General features: G+C 44.7%; 1 protein-coding gene across 1 annotated transcript in view; it reads left to right on the top strand.

Annotated features, from left to right (window-relative positions):
• The first annotated feature begins 1,893 nt into the window (after window positions 1-1,893).
• PLEKHN1 (pleckstrin homology domain containing N1) overlaps window positions 1,894-18,942 on the top strand; it is a 52,549-nt gene continuing 35,500 nt past the window's right edge. The window contains exons 1-2 of the mRNA XM_073585344.1: window positions 1,894-2,051; window positions 6,604-6,703. Coding sequence (XP_073441445.1) covers window positions 1,969-2,051; window positions 6,604-6,703 — 183 coding nt within the window. The 5' untranslated portion in view covers window positions 1,894-1,968. The remainder of the gene's footprint in view (window positions 2,052-6,603; window positions 6,704-18,942) is intronic.

Genomic DNA, 18,942 nt, shown 5'->3' with positions numbered 1-18,942 from the left:
TTCATTGTCTAAGGGACTGCTGGAGAAAGCCGAGTACAGCACTCCACTAAGGCAATCCCATGGACAATGACTGAGCTGAGGATGTGCAACTCCACTCCATTCATGAAGGTGGTCCCCAAGCTCCAGACCTTGTTCTTGGGATCACTGGAGTTTAAAGGGATTGGTAAATTATTTGCACCATAGATATTAACTATGGGGAGGGGGGTTATGAGTCATTTATGCTGAGTTTTTTCTACAATTTTTCGCTTTTCCATAAAAACGACGATTTAAAAAACAGCATAAGGTTAAGTGCACATGATGTCTTTTAGATGTGGCATATCTGTATTGTTTTTGTAGCAGAAGACCCTTTTCTTCTTTACCATGGTGGCTTCCTCTAGGAGAATGGAACGGTCACTTCTGAATGCTGTGACGTCGTTAAAGGAAGATACAAAAGATGGACCGTTAGCACAGCGGTGCATTATGTTCATTATTTTTTCTACATTTTTTTTTAGATCTTTTTCAGGTGGCTTCCGGAACAGAATTTGCCAGAAAAAAAGATACTCTAAGGGTACCGTTACACGTAGCGACGCACCAACGATTCCGACAACGATACGATCTGGCTAAGATCGTTTGTGCATCGCTAGTAAGCAGTCATACAGGCCGATCTTCATAACGACGCATCAGCGATCAGCGATGTCACTAACGACCACGGCGATCGTTGGTACCGTGTCACACACTGTCTATAATAGCGATTCAGACTTTGAATAAGCGTCCTTCAGCGCTATCTATATGAGTTCGGAGTCGCCAAAGAGGTCGCTCATCGTTGATAAGGTGCGTCAAACACAGTGATGCATGCTGGTCAGCGTGATGCCAGTGATCAAAAAATGATCCTGAACGTTAGCGCACGATCAGCGACATCGCAGCAGGGAGCCGGTCGTTTCCGCGTGTCACACTTAGCGAGATCGCTAGTGATGTCGCTGTTGCGTCACAAAATTGTTGTCGCTTCAGCGATATCGCTAGCGATCTCGCCGTGTGTGACGGGGGCTTAAGGCCTCATTCAGACGTCCGATTTTCACTTGATTTTCACAGGGCGCACTCGTGCCTGTGTAGCGAGTAGAGAAATGGAGGGATCCAGCTGACGGGCATACAGTAGCTCCGGGTTACAGGGAAACATGATGACGATCTGGAATTTCCATTCACATGTCCGTGATTTTTCTTGCGGAGACATGTCCGATTTTGATGAAAATCGGCAATGAAAGTCAATTTGTCCATGAAAAAATGGGACCACGGTCAGATGACATCCAATTTTCAAAGACTGTCAGAAAGGAGAAGGTGGAGAAACTTTTTTTTTATTATTATTTCTCCATGTACGAGAAAAACGGATGACACTCTGATCAGAATAAGGGCTCATACACACATGCGAGCAACTCGGACGAGTCTCGCACGTCAATAGGCCGCACTAAGTGTTCAGCCGCATGTATTTCTATGCAGCTGAACGCTCCGATCCGAGTGTCGGCGGCAGTGCCGGGTATTGACGTGCGAGACTCGTCCGAGTTTTTTCGCGTTTAAGAGCCCTAATGGGTGCGATTTTCTCGTACGTGGAAAAATCGAACATTGAATGAGACCTCAATGGAAGCCCTGTTTCTCCAGGTGGAGCAGAGCAACAACTCCCAACATGTCCTGGGCTGGCAGACCATCATCCGATGACATTGTCCAGCACAGTGGAGTAAAATTGCACATGAGTCATCAACAGGGATGTGGAGCAATTGTGACTATTTGTCCCCAATTCACACAGCAGTGTTAGCCCCAGTGCAGACTGTGTGGCGATCAGTGAGGCGGGTGTGTTACCCGGGCAGGGCAGGCTGCAGTCAGTGTGATTGCTCACAGGGTGACACCCACAATTACACCCGTGGGAGCGGAAGTGAGGATGAGTAGGAGTTCAGTCTTCTTCCCTCTGCTCAGTGTGGATCTGGAAAGCAAGTGATCAGGATGGGGAACCTGAGCTGTGTACCGCAGCCCCACCGCCAGCTTAGATACTCCTTCTCCAGGAAGAACTCCATGCAAAGCAAAGAGTAAGTCACCCATCATACTGTATCCATAGAATCACGCTGTCTTACCAATTTCTGTAAGCAAATTCTGCAAGGAAAAAGTTTTGCAAAAGTTTGTTGAAACTTTGTGTAGTGGTTCTGTCAGCCCTGATTGTCATTTGGACACTTTCCTACTTATAATTGAACCATTTGTATAAAGTGTCTGGATATGATCAGATTGAATTATTAGAAGAAGAAATGTTTTTATTTCTTTAATATTTATTATTTATTTTTTCTTTATATTTATGATCTTAATTGTAGTAGAAAGATACAGGAATCAAGGATCAGGGTTGCCACAAGTGTAACATTTATTTCTTAAGTATTTACCTTTTATGTTCTGCTTACACTTACTACTATACATAATGTAACATTTGTCTGATCTTCTGACCTTCCTAGAAGATACATTGGTGGCGCAGATCCTACAGATTCTAATAATTCCTGCCCATGAATGGTAATCTAATCTATGGGATCACTTCACAGCCTTGTGATCAAAAAGTATCATTGTATAATTGGTTTATAGGAGATCAATGAAAAGTGACTGCAGGAATCCACTGTCTCTGGTGTGTGCGGCTACATTGCTATGAGGAGTAAAGGCTGAGTTTTTGGGGAGTTCTTGACCCTGCGTGTTTAACTTTTTTTATGTTGCAGATTTTCTGCGCCCTTTATTTTTGAAAAACTTTCAAGTTTCTTACAGAATGGGTGCAGAAAATCTCCAGCATCAAAAAGTCAGCAAAAAGCTCATAGTGGGAGTATTGGGTGCTCATGGTGATTTAAAGGGGAACAGAGCAGAAGTTGTGGGAAAGTTTCTGGAAGTGTGGTCCAAGTGGTTTGGAAGTTCGTTGCTTTGTGTTAGGTCTATTTGCATATCTATTGTATGTTTCCCTGGAGCAGGAGAAGGGGACAGACCAGATAGTTTAGCTTGTGGGTTGAAATGAAACTTTGTAACACAACTTTTTTTGGCAGATTCCAAATGGATCTGGCAAGGATCTTATGTGGATAGTTACTGGCAGACCCTACTGTCTATTCTTTAGGATGGGATATATTTTTGGGGACAATTCTTTTTGTTTCTGCCTTTAGGCACAGTTGCCTGAGCAGAACATGTGTGCTGGTATATAGGGGAGGGGAAGGCCAGTGCAAGAACTGCCAGTGAAGCATTTTCAGCTGCCAGTTATGCTCAGCAGAATAGCTGCCACTTAATACTTGGAGAGGCTCAGTCCTCAGACTGTAGAAAGTATTCAAGTGTAATTGCTTCCCTCTTCTTTAATGGGAACCTGTCAATTGATTTAACAGTCAAGTGGTGTTAAACTACTTCTCAAAAACACTTCTCCCTGTATAAAGTATACATTGCTTAGAAAATGATGTTCTAAAAGTGCATGCAATATATGCCAACTACTGCTTCTCCTCAGGGGCCGCGTTGGTTGGCTTGGGGGCCGCACCGGCCTACACCACTGCCAGTTGGGATGTCATTCTTATGGCAGTATCTATCACTATAAAGGTGTTGTGGTCTCTGCTTCTTCTATGGATGCCACCAGAGAGGTCTAGGAATAACTTTCCCTGGTTTGTGGGAATGCAGGACTTGTCACCTGCACCACCCAAATGACCCTTTGAAAGCGTCGTTAGCATATTGTGCATGCACAGTTTTTTTTCAAAATGCCAGAATGCAAAGGTTATATGGTCAGAAAGCTATTACAGTACGGTATAATTTTATGGTATTGGTTGTCTTTAAAGTGAATCTGTCAGTAGGATGAGCCCTAAGCTGTCTATATGGGCATGTAGGTCATAGGAAGCTGAGTAAAATGATATCTTGATATCTGCGATCTGATGTCTTATTGCAGAGAAATCCAAGTTTTTCTAATTTTGTAAATGAGCTGTTCAGTTCTATGGGCCGGATGTGGATCTACCCGATAATCCACCTTCCAGAGCTGCTTATAAATGAAAGAGGTCATTACTAGTGTGAGATGTTTAAATCCGGAGAGCAGTCTGTCAGTCATTACATGTCTCACACTGGTAATGCCTCCTCTAAGCTCTGGATGTAGATTCTCGGGGAGATCTATGTCTGGCCCATAGATCTTAACAGCTATTAAGAAGAGCGTGGATTTCTCTAGTATAAGGCATTGTATCGCAGATATCAAGGTATTTTATTCAGCTTCCTACATGCCCATATAGACACTTTGGAGGGTTGATCCTACTGACAGATCCCTTTTTAAAGCAATGGAGGGTGCAAACTGTGGGCCACATACGCATCCAAACGTTACATGATTTATAAGGGATCTCTCGCATAGCACATTTTTGGCAGCTTTTGTTCTCTTCCATATCTGATGCTATTGTGTTAATGTTACAAAGTATTTTAGCCACAAGATGCACAATGGCCGACATGTCATTTTAAATTTGGCAAAACATAAATTATACTTTCGGCCCCCCAGGTGTAAGTGCTATTGAAAAGCCGGACTATGACATTTCCCACTAATGGCTTCCTTTGTACACAAGCCTCTGTTAGGAAAGTATAATTATTTTCTAAATGTAATTAATTACCAGTTTTACACATGAGGTTAATTTGATGGAGATTAAAGGGTTACTGAACTTTAACCTCCTGCTTCAAAAAAAAAAAAAACTAATGCATTTACTATGCCGACAATTTTTATAATTAGGTTTCAGGCAGTTAAAATACAGGAAGAATTACGGTAAGCCTCAGGGGTCTTGCCATCCCCCACCCCACTGTTACTGTAGACAGGATTACTTGCCTTAATTGTGTTACATTAAGGCAATCGCATGTCCTCACATGGTGTGGAAGATCTGGGCTGACACTAATATATTTGTCTGGTAGTCCTGGAGAAAGCTGATCTGTATTGTAAAGAATTAGAAACAAAGGTCAACTTTTCTTCTAAATATACAGCGCCTCCCTTGTGAACGGGTTGTGTCTGGTACTGCAGCTTAATTTCATAAAAGCAGCAGAAATTTCTCTATCTGTTGGCAGGAAAAATGCTGCCTAAAATATGCATGTTTTTTACATGCGTTTTTCTGCAGCAAAGACGCTGAAAGAATTGACACGTTAAGTATGTATTTGTTGCAGGTATTTCTGCATCTTTTGGCAAGAAAAAACGCAGCTGAAAATGTGCACTTTTGGTGCAGATTTTTACCCACTAGTATGAGTGAAATCTGCCACAAAAAAACATAAACGCTGAAAGATTTGACATGCCACAGACTTAAATCTGCAAGACCCATCCCCCACGCCATCTACATTTACTTTTGCAGAGCATCTGAGGTTTCCCTCTTGGGACTTAAAATGTGGAGTGACATTAAACTTGGGTATGAAATTCTGTTGAACTAGCAATTGCCCTTGTTGGTGAGCTGAGGATGTGCGGGTATGTCTGGGTAGAAGATCTGTCCAAGTAAAATATGAAATGACCTTCCCATTCAGGGGTGGGGTGCACAATCTTATCTGCACTTACTCATTCTGATCTGTCTATTTACTGCTGGTTACTAATCTGCCAGTGTCAGGTTTACTTCTGGTACATTCTTCATGGGGAAAAATTCCAGCAGCTTTTGCATTGATTGTTGCAATGTTTATGGCGGCCACTAAAATCCTCTTATCAGTTTACTTCTTGCTTCAGATTCTCTGTAATCTTCGAAGTAAGGCAGAAAAATGGCAATAAAGGAATTGATATTTTTAAAAAACTTTTAAGCACAGCGTCAGATTTCTGCCCTTTCATCCCTATAAGTAACAAAAGTTTGGTGTTTTGCATTAATCGTTCAATCACCATACGGTTTACATATTATCGAGAAAAACGGTCCGATTATGCTGATCAGAGTGGCATGAGTTTTTTTTTGTCAGAGTTCGAGAGAAAAAAAAAAGGCTCTCAACGATTCCGTTCTCTGTTGGTGAAAATCGGACCACACTCAGATGTTTTTCATGGACCCAGTGCTGATTTTGATCCAACATTTGGAATAAAATTGGACATGTCTCCAATTTTTTTATCTCTGATCACTCGGTCCGAGGAAAAGATCAGACATGTGCACAGCCCCATAGAATAACACGGGCACGAGTGCGATCCGTCAAAGCCACTTGTCCGAGACAAACGGTTGTGTGCGCGCGCCCTTACGCGGGGGGCGTTTGTGTCTCCATATTTTGGCCACTACTCTTGGTCTGACCGCGGATCTGATGGGGATCTTCTAAGCTGTCAGTTCAGTTAATTAGACCCAATGCTGCACCCAGAATTTTCAAAAAAACCTCGATACAGATCGTTAGGCAAAAAAAACAACCCAATTACACCATAGTCAAGTCTCCCAACAAAAAACGGAGCTGGACATAGCAAAAAGAAAAACAAAGGCGAGCCATCTTGTCAGCAGCAAACGTACGACTTGTCATAACATTGTGAAGTTGTTCCTGACACATGGGCTCATAACACTTTATTATAGGTCATAAAGTGTTAACGTTTTTGTAGCCACCGGTGTCAGCGTGACATTTCATAATAACATTGATGTATGTCTAGCGGTGAAAGGATTCCTCACAGCTGTCTCATCCGTCCTCTCTTCACAGGCAGGACAGCAGAACTAAGTGGACTTATCTGTTCGGGAATGAAAGTGGCGTCGGAAGAGTGATGCATTCGGACAACATCCTGCACTACATCCCCGGGAAGGTAAGCACTTGTGTCAATAATCCCAAGTAGAATGTGGCTGGCCGAGTTATTGACCTGCCGGGCGGGTAAAGCACTGGTGGACACAGACCAAAAATGACCCCATGTGCAAGAACAATTATGGGTCCTTTACAGTCTAATAGCTTATCACAATTTCACCAGCTTTGGATATGATAGTTGCCCCTTTACCTCCTGGGCCCAAGGTTGTACCAATGATATGTCCACCCCTGGGGTAAGGGTTAAGACTGTTCATGGATCGCCCGCCAGGGCCATGGGGTACTCGGAGCCGTCTATTTCAATGGGAGATGTGGCAGTGACCCGGTCCGTGGCCCTGGGCGTCCATGTAAAAGGGGGGGTTAAGAGTGGATGATTAAAGTTTACAAGTGGATGATTCGTGACGCCACCTGTGGTGTTGGGCAATGAAGATGTTAAGCCGACGCTGCAGACAGATCCTCTGGGACAGATGGTGTGGTGCAGCAATGATGTTGTGGCCCTCCACAGGTAGGGCTGTAGTCCCAGGGCAGTGTAGATGAAGAGCTAGTGAGGAGAGCATAATGGTGAAGTGTTAAGCACAGAGATGTAGCAGTCCTGAGTGGGTTGGCGCAGGAATAAGCGGAGGACACCAGGGCATGTAGTTCCAAAGCTTTACTCAGTCTGTTGTGCATACAGGTGCCCGCCTCGGTGCTGTGTCCTCCAGGTCAGGAGCCCAGCCAACCTCCAGGCAAGATGAAGTACTCCGTTCAAACACTCCGCCAACATATGCCTTCTCTGAACGTCTCCTTTCTAGCACTTGTAATGAAGTACTTGTGGTTGTGTGTTAAACCCAAGTTCCTCCCTTAAGATGTTCCTTTGAACTCTACTTGTACAGTAGACAGCTGTAGCCTGCTTCGGGGGGCTCCTTGCTATCAAGTCCCGGCTCACTCACGTTGCTGTTGTGCCCCCAAGTCTCATGTGGGAATAAAGTGGTGACAACTTCTATTCCTCCGGTGTCTGCTGCAGGACCATTAGTATCCATACAACCTCGGGGACCGGACCCCAGCCATTCGCTTAGAACTTGAGGAAGGGTTCCATTCTGACCCTAGTCCTTAGTTCTCTTCTTCTCCTCACGTTCCGTACAAATCTTTCTTCCTTATGGAGAATCAGGCTTTCTATATCTCTTTCGAGTGCCAGCAGCTCCAGGTCACAGGAGACTGCTGCAGCACCTCCTTCCATCCATCCCACTCAGGGGATCTCCTCTCACAGACTGACCTAGTCCTAATATTCTCCCGCTCTCTTGTGCAGACTAAGCTCCACCCACCTCCCAGCACTCTTCGTGTTCCAAGCAGGGAGCCACCAAAGGTGCTTTACTACACTACTATGTTGTGTGGGATGCAGGTGTTGGAGTGTGGTCAGGTGTCTCCACCTTACCTGGATGGTGGGGTACCACACCTCAGGACGAGGTGCAGCACCTCTGTGGCGACTGAACCCTCAGGGGCGCCACAATCGTATCTCTCCACACTTGGGTTTCGGGATCGGTTGCTGGTATAGACATCACTCCTTAACATTCCTATAGGAAAGGCATTGTCGAAAATGGCCATACTAGTCCGAACGGTTCCCCTTATACAGGGCTGGAGCAAGGTTTTAAGGACTACTTCCACTTTTCGAGTTGATCTACAGATTTGGTGTATTATTTGTTTTACGAGGAATAGAAGGTACGTTGCAATTTCCTGTGGCTTCACTGAGATCTATGGGGTTTTACGAGAGTCTACAGCGTCCATCCTGCTTGAGTATAAACCATCCCTACAGAGTGGTGGGCAACTTTGCTAACAAAAGCTCAGGACGACCACAGGAAACGTAAAATTTCTCCAGCTGCTCTGCTTTATTTTCTAATGTGGGGCAAGCAAGGCTCCATGACTTAATTACGGAAATGACTGCCGCGTCCATGGCACTGCAAAGTTTTCCTATGATGAGAAACGTTTAAAAATTCTATGAATTTGTGAGATCCTTGCAAGACGTTGGAATGTTATGTGATAATTTTTTTGGGTGGGACAGTTTTTCTTGTGCTCATCTCCTAAAGAGGGATGGATGTGTAGAGTTGAATTGGATGTTTGAGAGGGGTAGGACTCATCTATGGTCCTGAGTCGATAGAGTGAGCAATTTTCATTATGGAAATTTCCTATCCCTACGAGTAGCAAAATATGATGTTGCTTAGAAATTTGCAACTAGAACCTTAACGTTCATTTATTCATAGACCAAAATGAAAAATTCTTATAATAAATTCCAAACAGACTGGCCCCGGATCTTCTGACCGGACCATGATGACTTCATATATATCTATGCAGATGTCACGCTCTGGTGATGAGAGCTGCCGGCCAGTCCGTGCGCTGCGCTCAGAGTTCAGCACAATTTTATACTGTTGTCTGACAGCGCTTTTACATTCATTTTCAAATAAGTAGACCAGCCTCATCAGGTCTACAAATCTATGTAATAATGTTTGCATTGTGAAATCTGGTGACCGACTCACTTTAAGGAACACAAACAACATATTGGTTATGGTTTGTGAAGGCGGATAACCACTAATTGCCCAGATCATTACATGCGGACATTGTGGGGAAGCCACCGTGAAATACAATTTCATCACACCTTTCTGAAACTATTGAGACATAATCTGTTAAATTGTACAAAATAGTTTTGCTTGTTTTTTTTTATATGCTGTTAATGCACAGAACTCCACGCCCCATTAACTTTTACGCTTTGCGAACATATGAAGGTAATGTTGTGACGTTGGTAGGTGGAGGACTGACAAGTATTATGGTGTTTGGGAAAATGTTCCAGATCAGAAAAGGACACAAATGAGTTATGCTGCTTCACTGGATTTATGGGGTCCTGAAAATACAAAGCAACATTAAGTGTGAAGTGAGCGGCTAATCTTGGGCTTGCACATCTGATTTTCACAGTCCATGAACGAACCCCAACATTCGGACCGGCTCCAAGTCTCCTGATCTGAACTCAACAGTCTTGTAAATGCCAATGAGGTTAAGTTTGGGTCGGTCTGGACATCACGGTCCATACATGACTGACTGTAAAATTTGTATGTAGCAAGCAGTCCCAAAGGATTTCTGTGTTTTGAAAGTTCTAAGAAATCCATAAAATCTGTGTACGTTCAGAATTAGTAGGTATTAAACAAGTGTTAAATGGGTTTTGGCCATAAGTGCAAATTATCATCTATCCATAAGATCGGTGAGAACTTGCCGCAAACATGACTCTGGAGTGCCACTTTTCAATAGAGTATGCGTCGCCCGGCTTCATTCATTGTTATCCTTCACCCTTCCTTAGACTATAAATGGAACAGGACCATCAAATGGGGCACTCCAAGCCCAGTTTTCTGGATCACTGGTGGTTCCGATGGTGGGACCTGCAGAAAGTATCATCTAATAACAAGATAAGTGATAAATTACATTTATGGTCCAATCCCTAAGAAATGAATGACTCCTCCAGTGGGATTAATCTATTGCTTACTAAGGGGCATTTGCACAGTCCGCTTATCGTTCCTGGACTCACTAGTTTCTCGATAATCGTACAGTCTAAACGGGCTACCAATCACCCAATGAAAGAGCCAGATCTTCTGGTTTGCACAAAAGCTCATCATTCCCGGCAGATCACTTGATCCTGTGTAAGCAGAACTTGTGCTGCTGAGAACAGTGGCGGCATACGTGCACCGAGCGATCTATTATTGATCGTTAAACGATCAGCGATCAGTAAACATTGACCGATCAGTGGTCGTTAAGCGCCATTAATGTAAATGCACCATAAGGATGTGTGTGAATGGAGTTTTTAGAAGCCGTCCAACACTGTATTTTTCAAGTGAAAATTCAATCCTTTTTTTGGAGGATTTTTTTTTCTTAACCTGAATTGGGAAAAAAAGATCAAAATACTGACCATGTGAACAGCAAAATGTTTTTTGTTTTTTTTTCCATTTGGTGGACATGCTCCAAAAACTCCATAAACAAAACAAGAAATAAAAATCTGCTCCTGGCCTTATGAAAAAAAAAAAAAGCTTGGCATGGCATTAGGATCACTTGAGGAGCATTCTGGCTTCTTGCACTTTCCATTGTTTCTTCTTTCCACTCTTCTGTTTGTTACGCTCGTGTTCCGGTTCCCCCATATAGCAAGAGAGGAACATAGGGGACAAGTACAAGGATTGTTTTGCAGCACCTGGCTGGTTTCATGGTATGAGTCACCCTGTCTGACTGTGGTTTCTGTGCCATATATCTCCATATTACAGGCAGATAGAAATATGCTGACCCAGCCGTCTTCATGCCAGACTTTCACTTAAGAAGTTGCAATGTCTCGATATTTAGTATCAGGGGCCCGGTATGTTTACGGGCTGAACTAGGAATTGACGAAAACATTTACTTTGGGCTTTTTCAATCTATAGATAAGACATCTGTGGGGCTAATTTGAACAACAGACCTTTTGCCCTCAGCTATAAATGACACAGTCTGACTAATTTCAATGGTTGGTCACCTTTCAGATGACTCCAACTAAAAAGTAATTTAGGGATACTTCCTTCTCTGCCAGGGATACGACAAAGATGGCATCTGTTTTTCTTTTCATCCACAAATCTGATCAAAATTGGACATGTCTCCATTGTGGCGCCAAAAAAGGAAAACAAAACTGTTTCTTGTGTCTATGCAACGCGGAGATAAGAGACTTAAGACAAAAACCGTGATCTAGATGAAGGTTTGGTATTAGGAGTTTCCTTCCACCTGTTCTGTGCAATTTGGGAAAGTTAAAGGGAACTTGTCAGCAATTTTGGCTGATATAAGATAAGCCCCTGATCCGACCTGCAAGATAAGAAAAATCAATATCAATGGAGATAAATGTGTATATATAAAAAAAAAAAAAAAAAAATCAATCAGATTTTTATCTGGAAAACCCATGCAACTTTCATCCGCGTCCATTTACATCCGTATTTATACATCAATAGTTTAAAATGTACGGCAAATCAAATAATTTCCTAGGTTAATATTGGCAGTGTATCCATAAAAATTGGATGTGACGCATTTCCTTAGCCCCTTCAGTCATGAATGAGCCCTTTAAAGGGGTTCTCCTCTCATCCCTTTAACTTAGTAATCCGGCCATGGGGTTAAACAATAAACAATCTCAACCTTGCTCCAAAGACTATCTAATAAGATGTACTACAAAAGCCGATGTCTAAACTAGGTCTTAGGCCTGTTTCACACTTCTGTTTTCTGGCGTCAGTCTAAATCCGCCACAGTGGTGAAAAACTGATCCGTTATGTATTTGGAAAAAACTGATGCACCGGATCTTTTTTTTTTTTTTTTTTGACTGATTCGTCACAGCAGTTATTGTAGGAAATTTAAAGCTACAGAATTCTGGAGAGAGTGAGAGAGACTCGCTTTTCTGTGCCAGAATGGATTTTGGGGTTAAATTTATGGAAAGGAAATTCTTCGGGGCATGCTCTTTATGGAAAAACGGAATCCGTCAACAGATTCCATCCTGTGACGGATCCGCCGCCCATAGGTGTCCATTATACCAGACGATGGACAGCAACGGATCGATCACCAGACGTCTTTTCGACGCAGACAAAGAAACGTTCCTAGGGACCTTTTTTGTGGCTTGCGGATGCCAATTTTTTGACAGGTTCGTCACACAACGGACCCAACGGAAGGCCATCCGTCACAATCCGACGCCAATACAATCTGTGGGGGAAAAAGACGGATCCGCCAGGCAAATCCGTCAAATCCGTTTTTTTCCCCAAACGGCGGACGCCAAAAAAACGGAAGTGTGAAAAACAGACCTTAATTTTAAGCTTTTCCATCAACCTTCTCTGTGCAACTTGAAAAATAAAAGTATTAGTGGTAATTTTATCAATCGTGTTAGAGGTTCCCACTCCGTAGGAATATTTCCCGATGGGCAGCAACAGGGTATAGCAATAAATGATGGCATCCTCACCCCTGTGTACCGCTCCTTGCTCCAGTGATGACCTCTGGAAAAATACAGAAACGATCGGGGCAAAAAGCACAAAATCGAGTCTCTTACATCTCCCTTTGCAATCTCTGGCATCGTTGTGGTTCTGCCTTAATCGGACTGGCATTTTGCATAAACACAGTATGAACTGGGATTTGGTTCTCTATAATTGCAAGTTATTTAGAGCTTCAGCCCATCAACAAAATCCCATACGTGAGCAGACGGCTCATCTCCGCACGCGCCTCCAGAACCAGACCAGCGAGTTCTTCACCCATCACTACTCTACTAATCGCAATATAAGAGCAATTATCCAAATACTTTGATGAAAAGCCAAAAGCGAAGGGAAGGTTTAGCATGTTTACTTTTATGCAACACCGTGCAGGGAGGACGGGGCGTAAGTAATGCTGCGTGTTGTCCTTGACATCATAACTTGCACCTATATTGTTTCCTCTGGTTTAGTCATCTGTCTGTCATATCTGTAAAGGAGCGGTATGAGAACGTCTGGATCCGGTCACCGGCTGCATGGATCTGATTCATTGCTCTGGAGAGATCCTATATCCAATTTATCTGTTTCTACGTGATCACATGTTCCCTGAAATGTAATCACGTGGGATTTTACAGGAAAAAGGGTGTGAGGCACAAGTACGTTCACCATCACCACGCCTTATCCCATAGCGCATATCCTGGGAAAGGAGGTCACAAAAAATGTTTTACAGGAATGATAAGAAATCAACTAGATAATTCATAATGTTGAAATCATTTAGGGTCTCACCTCTGGGACCCCACTGATTCCAAAAACACTGGTAGTTACCCTGCATGTCACTTTTTTTTTTTTTTTTCCCATATCTCCTATACACTTTAATGGGCAGTGACTGTACTGGTGCAGCAGATGGATTCCACTGATCACAGGTTTATGGCACCTCCTGGGTATTATCTTAGAGGTTTTCACATCTTTATTAAGTGCACAAAATTCCTGCAAAAAACAAGCAACTTTTCAGTTTACCTCTTGCAACAGAAAAAAATCCTTATTGTTCTAGAGAACGAAGAGTTTTTTTATTCTATAGTGTACTGCTCCTTATTTTATTTTTTTCCTGATGGTGCGCTTGCAAGCTGTCTGCTATAGAACTTGTAAGTGCTGCTCTGAAGCTGGCCAGATCGCTGAATGCAGCCAGCTTCAGCTCCCCTGCACTCCTGAAGTGCGGAGGCAAAGTTGCTTGCCACATTGGAGAGCGCACAGTTCGGGATAGCGATACTGTCATGCCACCAACCCAAACTGTCAATCCTCAGGAGCGAACGGCTCCCAGTAACAACCCGGTGAGACAGTGGTGCGCCCCTGAAGATGTGACCACTAGAGTTGAGCGACTTTGGTCGGATCGGGTTTCGTGAAACCCGAATGAAACAAAATAAGTTTCAGATGAAACTCGTCCGACTAGAGCAAAACAAAGTCGGAGTTTCGTCCGAAACCCGACCCCAATGCAAGTCAATGGGAAATAAAAGTCGGACGAAACTCCGACTTTTTTTGCTCTAGTCGGACGAGTTTCATCTGAAACTTATTTTGTTTCATTCGGGTTTCACGAAACCCGATCCGACCAAAGTCGCTCAACTCTAGTGACCACTAAAATCCCTGTATGATAGTTATGATTTTCTGCCAAAGTTGACTTGTTTCTCCTAAATTCCTTAGGTTTTCCATTCTTTTTATGTATTGTGCTTTGCTTTCATAACGTCAGTGTATTCCGCAGCACTTTACAGATTTGACCACTTTCACCACTGGGGCTCACAATCTAAATTCTCTATCAGTTTGTCTATGAAGTGTGGGAAGAATCCAATGGATCCAAACAAACACAGCGAGAACATACAAACTCTTTGCAGATCATGATCTTGAGGAGATTTGAACCCAGGGCCTGAGCACTGCAAGGTTGCTGTACTAACCACTGAGCCACTGTGCTGCCTCTCAATGTTTTTCAGTTTGCTCTTCAAAGGAATGAGTATTTTTTGGGGAGCTTTACTTTGCTAAATACACTGGGATTCTAGCACCAAAAAACTGCTGTCTGTCCACCATAATTATTTGTTAGACACATTCTTCACCTCATTCCATAACAGGCATCAATTGGTGGGAAAGGGGCATGATCTGAAATTTGACGCCTACAAAAATTGGCAAAAAGTTTGGTGTAAATTACAGTCATGCATTTGGTTAAAGTTGGCCAAACCTGTTGGTTTTTATTATTTTTTTTTCAGTGATAGCGGTTGACAGTCTGATCTGTCTTGGTTGGCCATCTAACTTTTTTTCTCCTGATCCTTTTTGTTCTGTCTCTCCGTTTGGCCAAGTATTTGGATGTTTGGGAGCGTTGGAAAGGATCGCCACCGGCTGAGAGTTCTCCTGACTGTTTTAGGTGTATGGGCACCATGGGTTCACTCTGTCGAAGCATTAGATAGTTTGTGTTAATCCAACCAAATGTGTCCACTAGAGTTGAGCGAAACGGGTCGAAAAAATTCAAAAGTCGCCGACTTTTGGCAAAGTCGGGTTTCATGAAACGAAACCCGACCCTAGGATGAGGTCGGCCACGAGGTCGGCGACTTACGCGCCAAAGTCGCGTTTCAAAAGTTTGTTTCGCGCTCTTTTTCAGCCAATCAGGATCCACGGACACTGTGGGCAACGTGATGACATAGGCACGGGTCACCACCATCTTTCAGAAGGGCATGCAAGTGATTGACTTGCTTTGGTGGGCGTCACAGGGGGTATAAAAGGGCGTGCACGCCGACCGCCATCTTACTTCTGCCGATCTTAGTATAGGGAGAGGTTGCTGCTGATTCTGTAGGGAGAGCGTTAGGCAGGGAAGAAGACAAAAAAACTGCTTCTGCTGCTAGCGATTTGGCCTGCACAACACACAAGTCACTGTGTGTGCAGTGCAAGGGGAGGCTATATAGTGGTGTATCAGTGGTGTTGGTTGTTGGGCTGCCTTCTAAGGCTTCCTGACACGCTGGCATTGCTGTTTACCCACTGCTCTGCAAACTGCTTTTTTAAAAGCAATCCAATCTCCCTTATTCTCTCGTCACTTTGGTCACAGGCAGCTGTGCCATCGAGCGTGTCACATAGCGCTCAGATATCAGTGGGCCGCACACAATCCACAAGTGTCCAGTGTCCAAAAGTGTACGCAGAGATTCAAAATCTCCATTATCCTCTCGTCACTTTGGTCACAGGCAGCTGTGCCATCGAGCGTGTCACATAGCGCTCAGATATCAGTGGGCCGCACACAATCCACAAGTGTCCAGTGTCCAAAAGTGTACGCAGTGATTCAAAATCTCCATTATCCTCTCGTCACTTTGGTCACAGGCAGCTGTGCCATCGAGCGTGTCACATAGCGCTCAGATATCAGTGGGCCGCACACAATCCACAAGTGTCCAAAAGTGTACGCAGAGATTCAAAATCTCCATTATCCTCTCGTCACTTTGGTCACAGGCAGCTGTGCCATCGAGCGTGTCACATAGCGCTCAGATATCAGTGGGCCGCACACAATCCACAAGTGTCCAAAAGTGTACGCAGAGATTCAAAATCTCCATTATCCTCTCGTCACTTTGGTCACAGGCAGCTGTGCCATCGAGCGTGTCACATAGCGCTCAGATATCAGTGGGCCGCACACAATCCACAAGTGTCCACTGTCCACAAGTGTGTGCAGAAATTCTAAAACTCACCTGTCCTATAGACACCTTGTACCTTGTTTTACATTACTATATAGTTTGTTCGATTTTGTCTACATTTCTACCAAAAATGAGGAAGGCTGGTGGAAGAGGCCATGGAATTGGGCGGGGGTTGGAAGCTGGTAATGATGGTGTTGGTGGTGGATCTGATGGTAGTGGCAAGAGCAAAATAGGACCAAATGCAGGAGGTGCTGACCCTGCGTCATCGTCTGTCTACATAAGGCCTCGAACGCTTAGTTTTCTAGGAGTTGGCAAACCGCTTTTAAAGGCAGAGCATCAGGAAAAAGTTTTGTCTTACATTGCTGACTCAGCCTCCAGCTCTATCGCCTCCTCTTCTTCAGTTGTAAAAAGTAAAAGCACTGAGTCGTCATTGGAGGCTCATGTTCATGAACCACACCTTTCCTTGTGTCCTTCACCCCAACCAAGATTGAAGGATGACGCAGGCCATACTACTGATTACTCCATGGAGCTGTTTTCACATACCATGCCTGGATTATCAAGTCAAATGGTGAATTACCCAGGCCAAGATGAATCTGACATGGAGTGCACTGATGCACAGCCGCTGATGGATGATTCTGCTGGTACATTCACTCAGAGCACTACATTGTCCTCGCAGTGTACAGAGCCAGATTTTGACCCTGATGAGACTCAGGTGCCCCTTCCCGCACACTATACCACCATACACGGTGACACAGAGAAAGGTGCACATGACATAGAAGAGGAGGTGATGGATGACCCAGTTGTTGACCCAGATTGGCATCCATTGGGGGAAGAGGGTGCTGCTTCCAATAGCTCAGATGAGGAGCATCCACAGCAGACATCGACATCGCAACAGCTGTTATCTGGCAGGCCCGGAGCACTCCAAAGACAGGTTCCAAACATCAAAAGAGTTGCTGGACAGCTTGTCCAGAGGGTCAAAAGATCACAGCGTGCTAGGCCGCAAAATGTCTGCCAAAGTAGGAAGAGTGCAGTGTGGCAGTTTTTTGAACAAAATCCTCATGATCAGGCCAAGGTTATCTGTAAGAAGTGCGCAAAGACCTTTAGCCGAGGGAAAAATCTGAAAAATTTGAATACCAGTTGCATGCTTAGACATTTAACCAGCATGCACTTGCAAGCGTGGACACAACACCAAACCTCAAGTGCCACATGTGCAACTGATCACAACGAAGGTAGTCAGCAACGCTACATTGTTTCCCCCACTGTAAGCACACCGGTTAGCACAGCAGCAAATGTTGAGGTGTCGTTGCAAGGCCACAGCAGTCAGGGAATCCCACTGTTATATCAACGAAAGACTGATTCTAGGCCATCAGAAAGAACACCAACTCCATCACCATCATCAACCCTCTCTCAGTCCGCCCTGTCCACCGCTACTTCCACCATATGCAGCTCTCAAGTCCAGCTCACCCTCCCAGACACTATGAGTAGGTCAAGAAAGTACTCAGTCTCTCATCCGCGTACACTGGGTTTGAACGCCCACATTGCCAAACTAATCTCGTTTGAGATGATGCCCTTTCGGTTGGTGGAAAGCACAGCTTTCCGCGAACTCATGGCCTATGCAGTACCACGCTATGACCTACCCAGTCGCCACTTCTTCTCTCGCAAAGCCATCCCAGCCCTCCACCATCATGTGAAAGACCGCATTGTCCATGCACTCAAGCAGTCAGTGAGCGGAAAGGTGCACCTCACAACTGATGCATGGTCCAGTCGGCATGGCCAGGGCCGTTACGTGTCCATCACTGCGCACTGGGTTAATGTGGTGGATGCAGGGTCCACAGGGGACAGCGGTGGTGGGACAGTGCTGCCTAGCCCACGGTATAGGAAACAGTTGGCTGTAGGCGTTCGACCCTCCTCCTCCTCCAGAAGCGACAGCTCGTCCACAGAGCGCAGTCGTACGAGCACTCCATCTGCAGCTGCCACTGTTGCACACGATGTGTCCCCCTATCGAGCAGCTAGTGGAAAGCGTCAGCAGGCTGTGTTGCAGATGATGTGTTTGGGCAACAGACACACCGCCGAGGTGCTGGCCGAGTACTTGAAGCGACAAACTGAGTCATGGCTGGGCAGTGTACATCTTGAGGCAGGCAAGGTAGTTAGTGATAACGGCCGTAATTTTGTGGCAGCCATAGCCCTTTCAAAACTCAGCCACATACCTTGCTTGGCTCACACCTTGAACCTGGTGGTGCAGTGCTTCCTCAAAAATTAACCGGAGTTAACAGCCCTGCTCCAGAAGGTGCGAAGACTGTGCGCGCACATCCGCAGGTCGCCTGTACACTCCGTTCGTATGCAGAAGCTGCAGCGATTGCTCCACCTTCCCAACCACCGCCTCATTATCGACATTGCAACAAGGTGGAACTCCACCCTGCACATGGTGGAGCGGCTGTGCGAGCAGAGGCAGGCCATAATGCATTTGTGGGAGGATACACGGCCAGGCACTTTGAGAGCAGACATGGAGTTGACAGGCGTGCAGTGGTCGAAGCTGAAAGACCTTTGTAAAGTCCTTCAGTGTTTTGAGGAATGCACACGGCTGGTAAGCGCAGACGACGCCATCCTAAGCATGAGCATCCCACTTATGCGTC

The sequence above is a fragment of the Dendrobates tinctorius genome, unplaced genomic scaffold, assembly GCF_039654945.1.
Source record: "Dendrobates tinctorius isolate UK_male_01 unplaced genomic scaffold, ASM3965494v1 ptg000086l, whole genome shotgun sequence".
Classification (NCBI taxonomy): Eukaryota; Metazoa; Chordata; class Amphibia; order Anura; family Dendrobatidae; genus Dendrobates; species Dendrobates tinctorius.
This window is presented reverse-complemented; position numbering and strand designations above follow the sequence as displayed.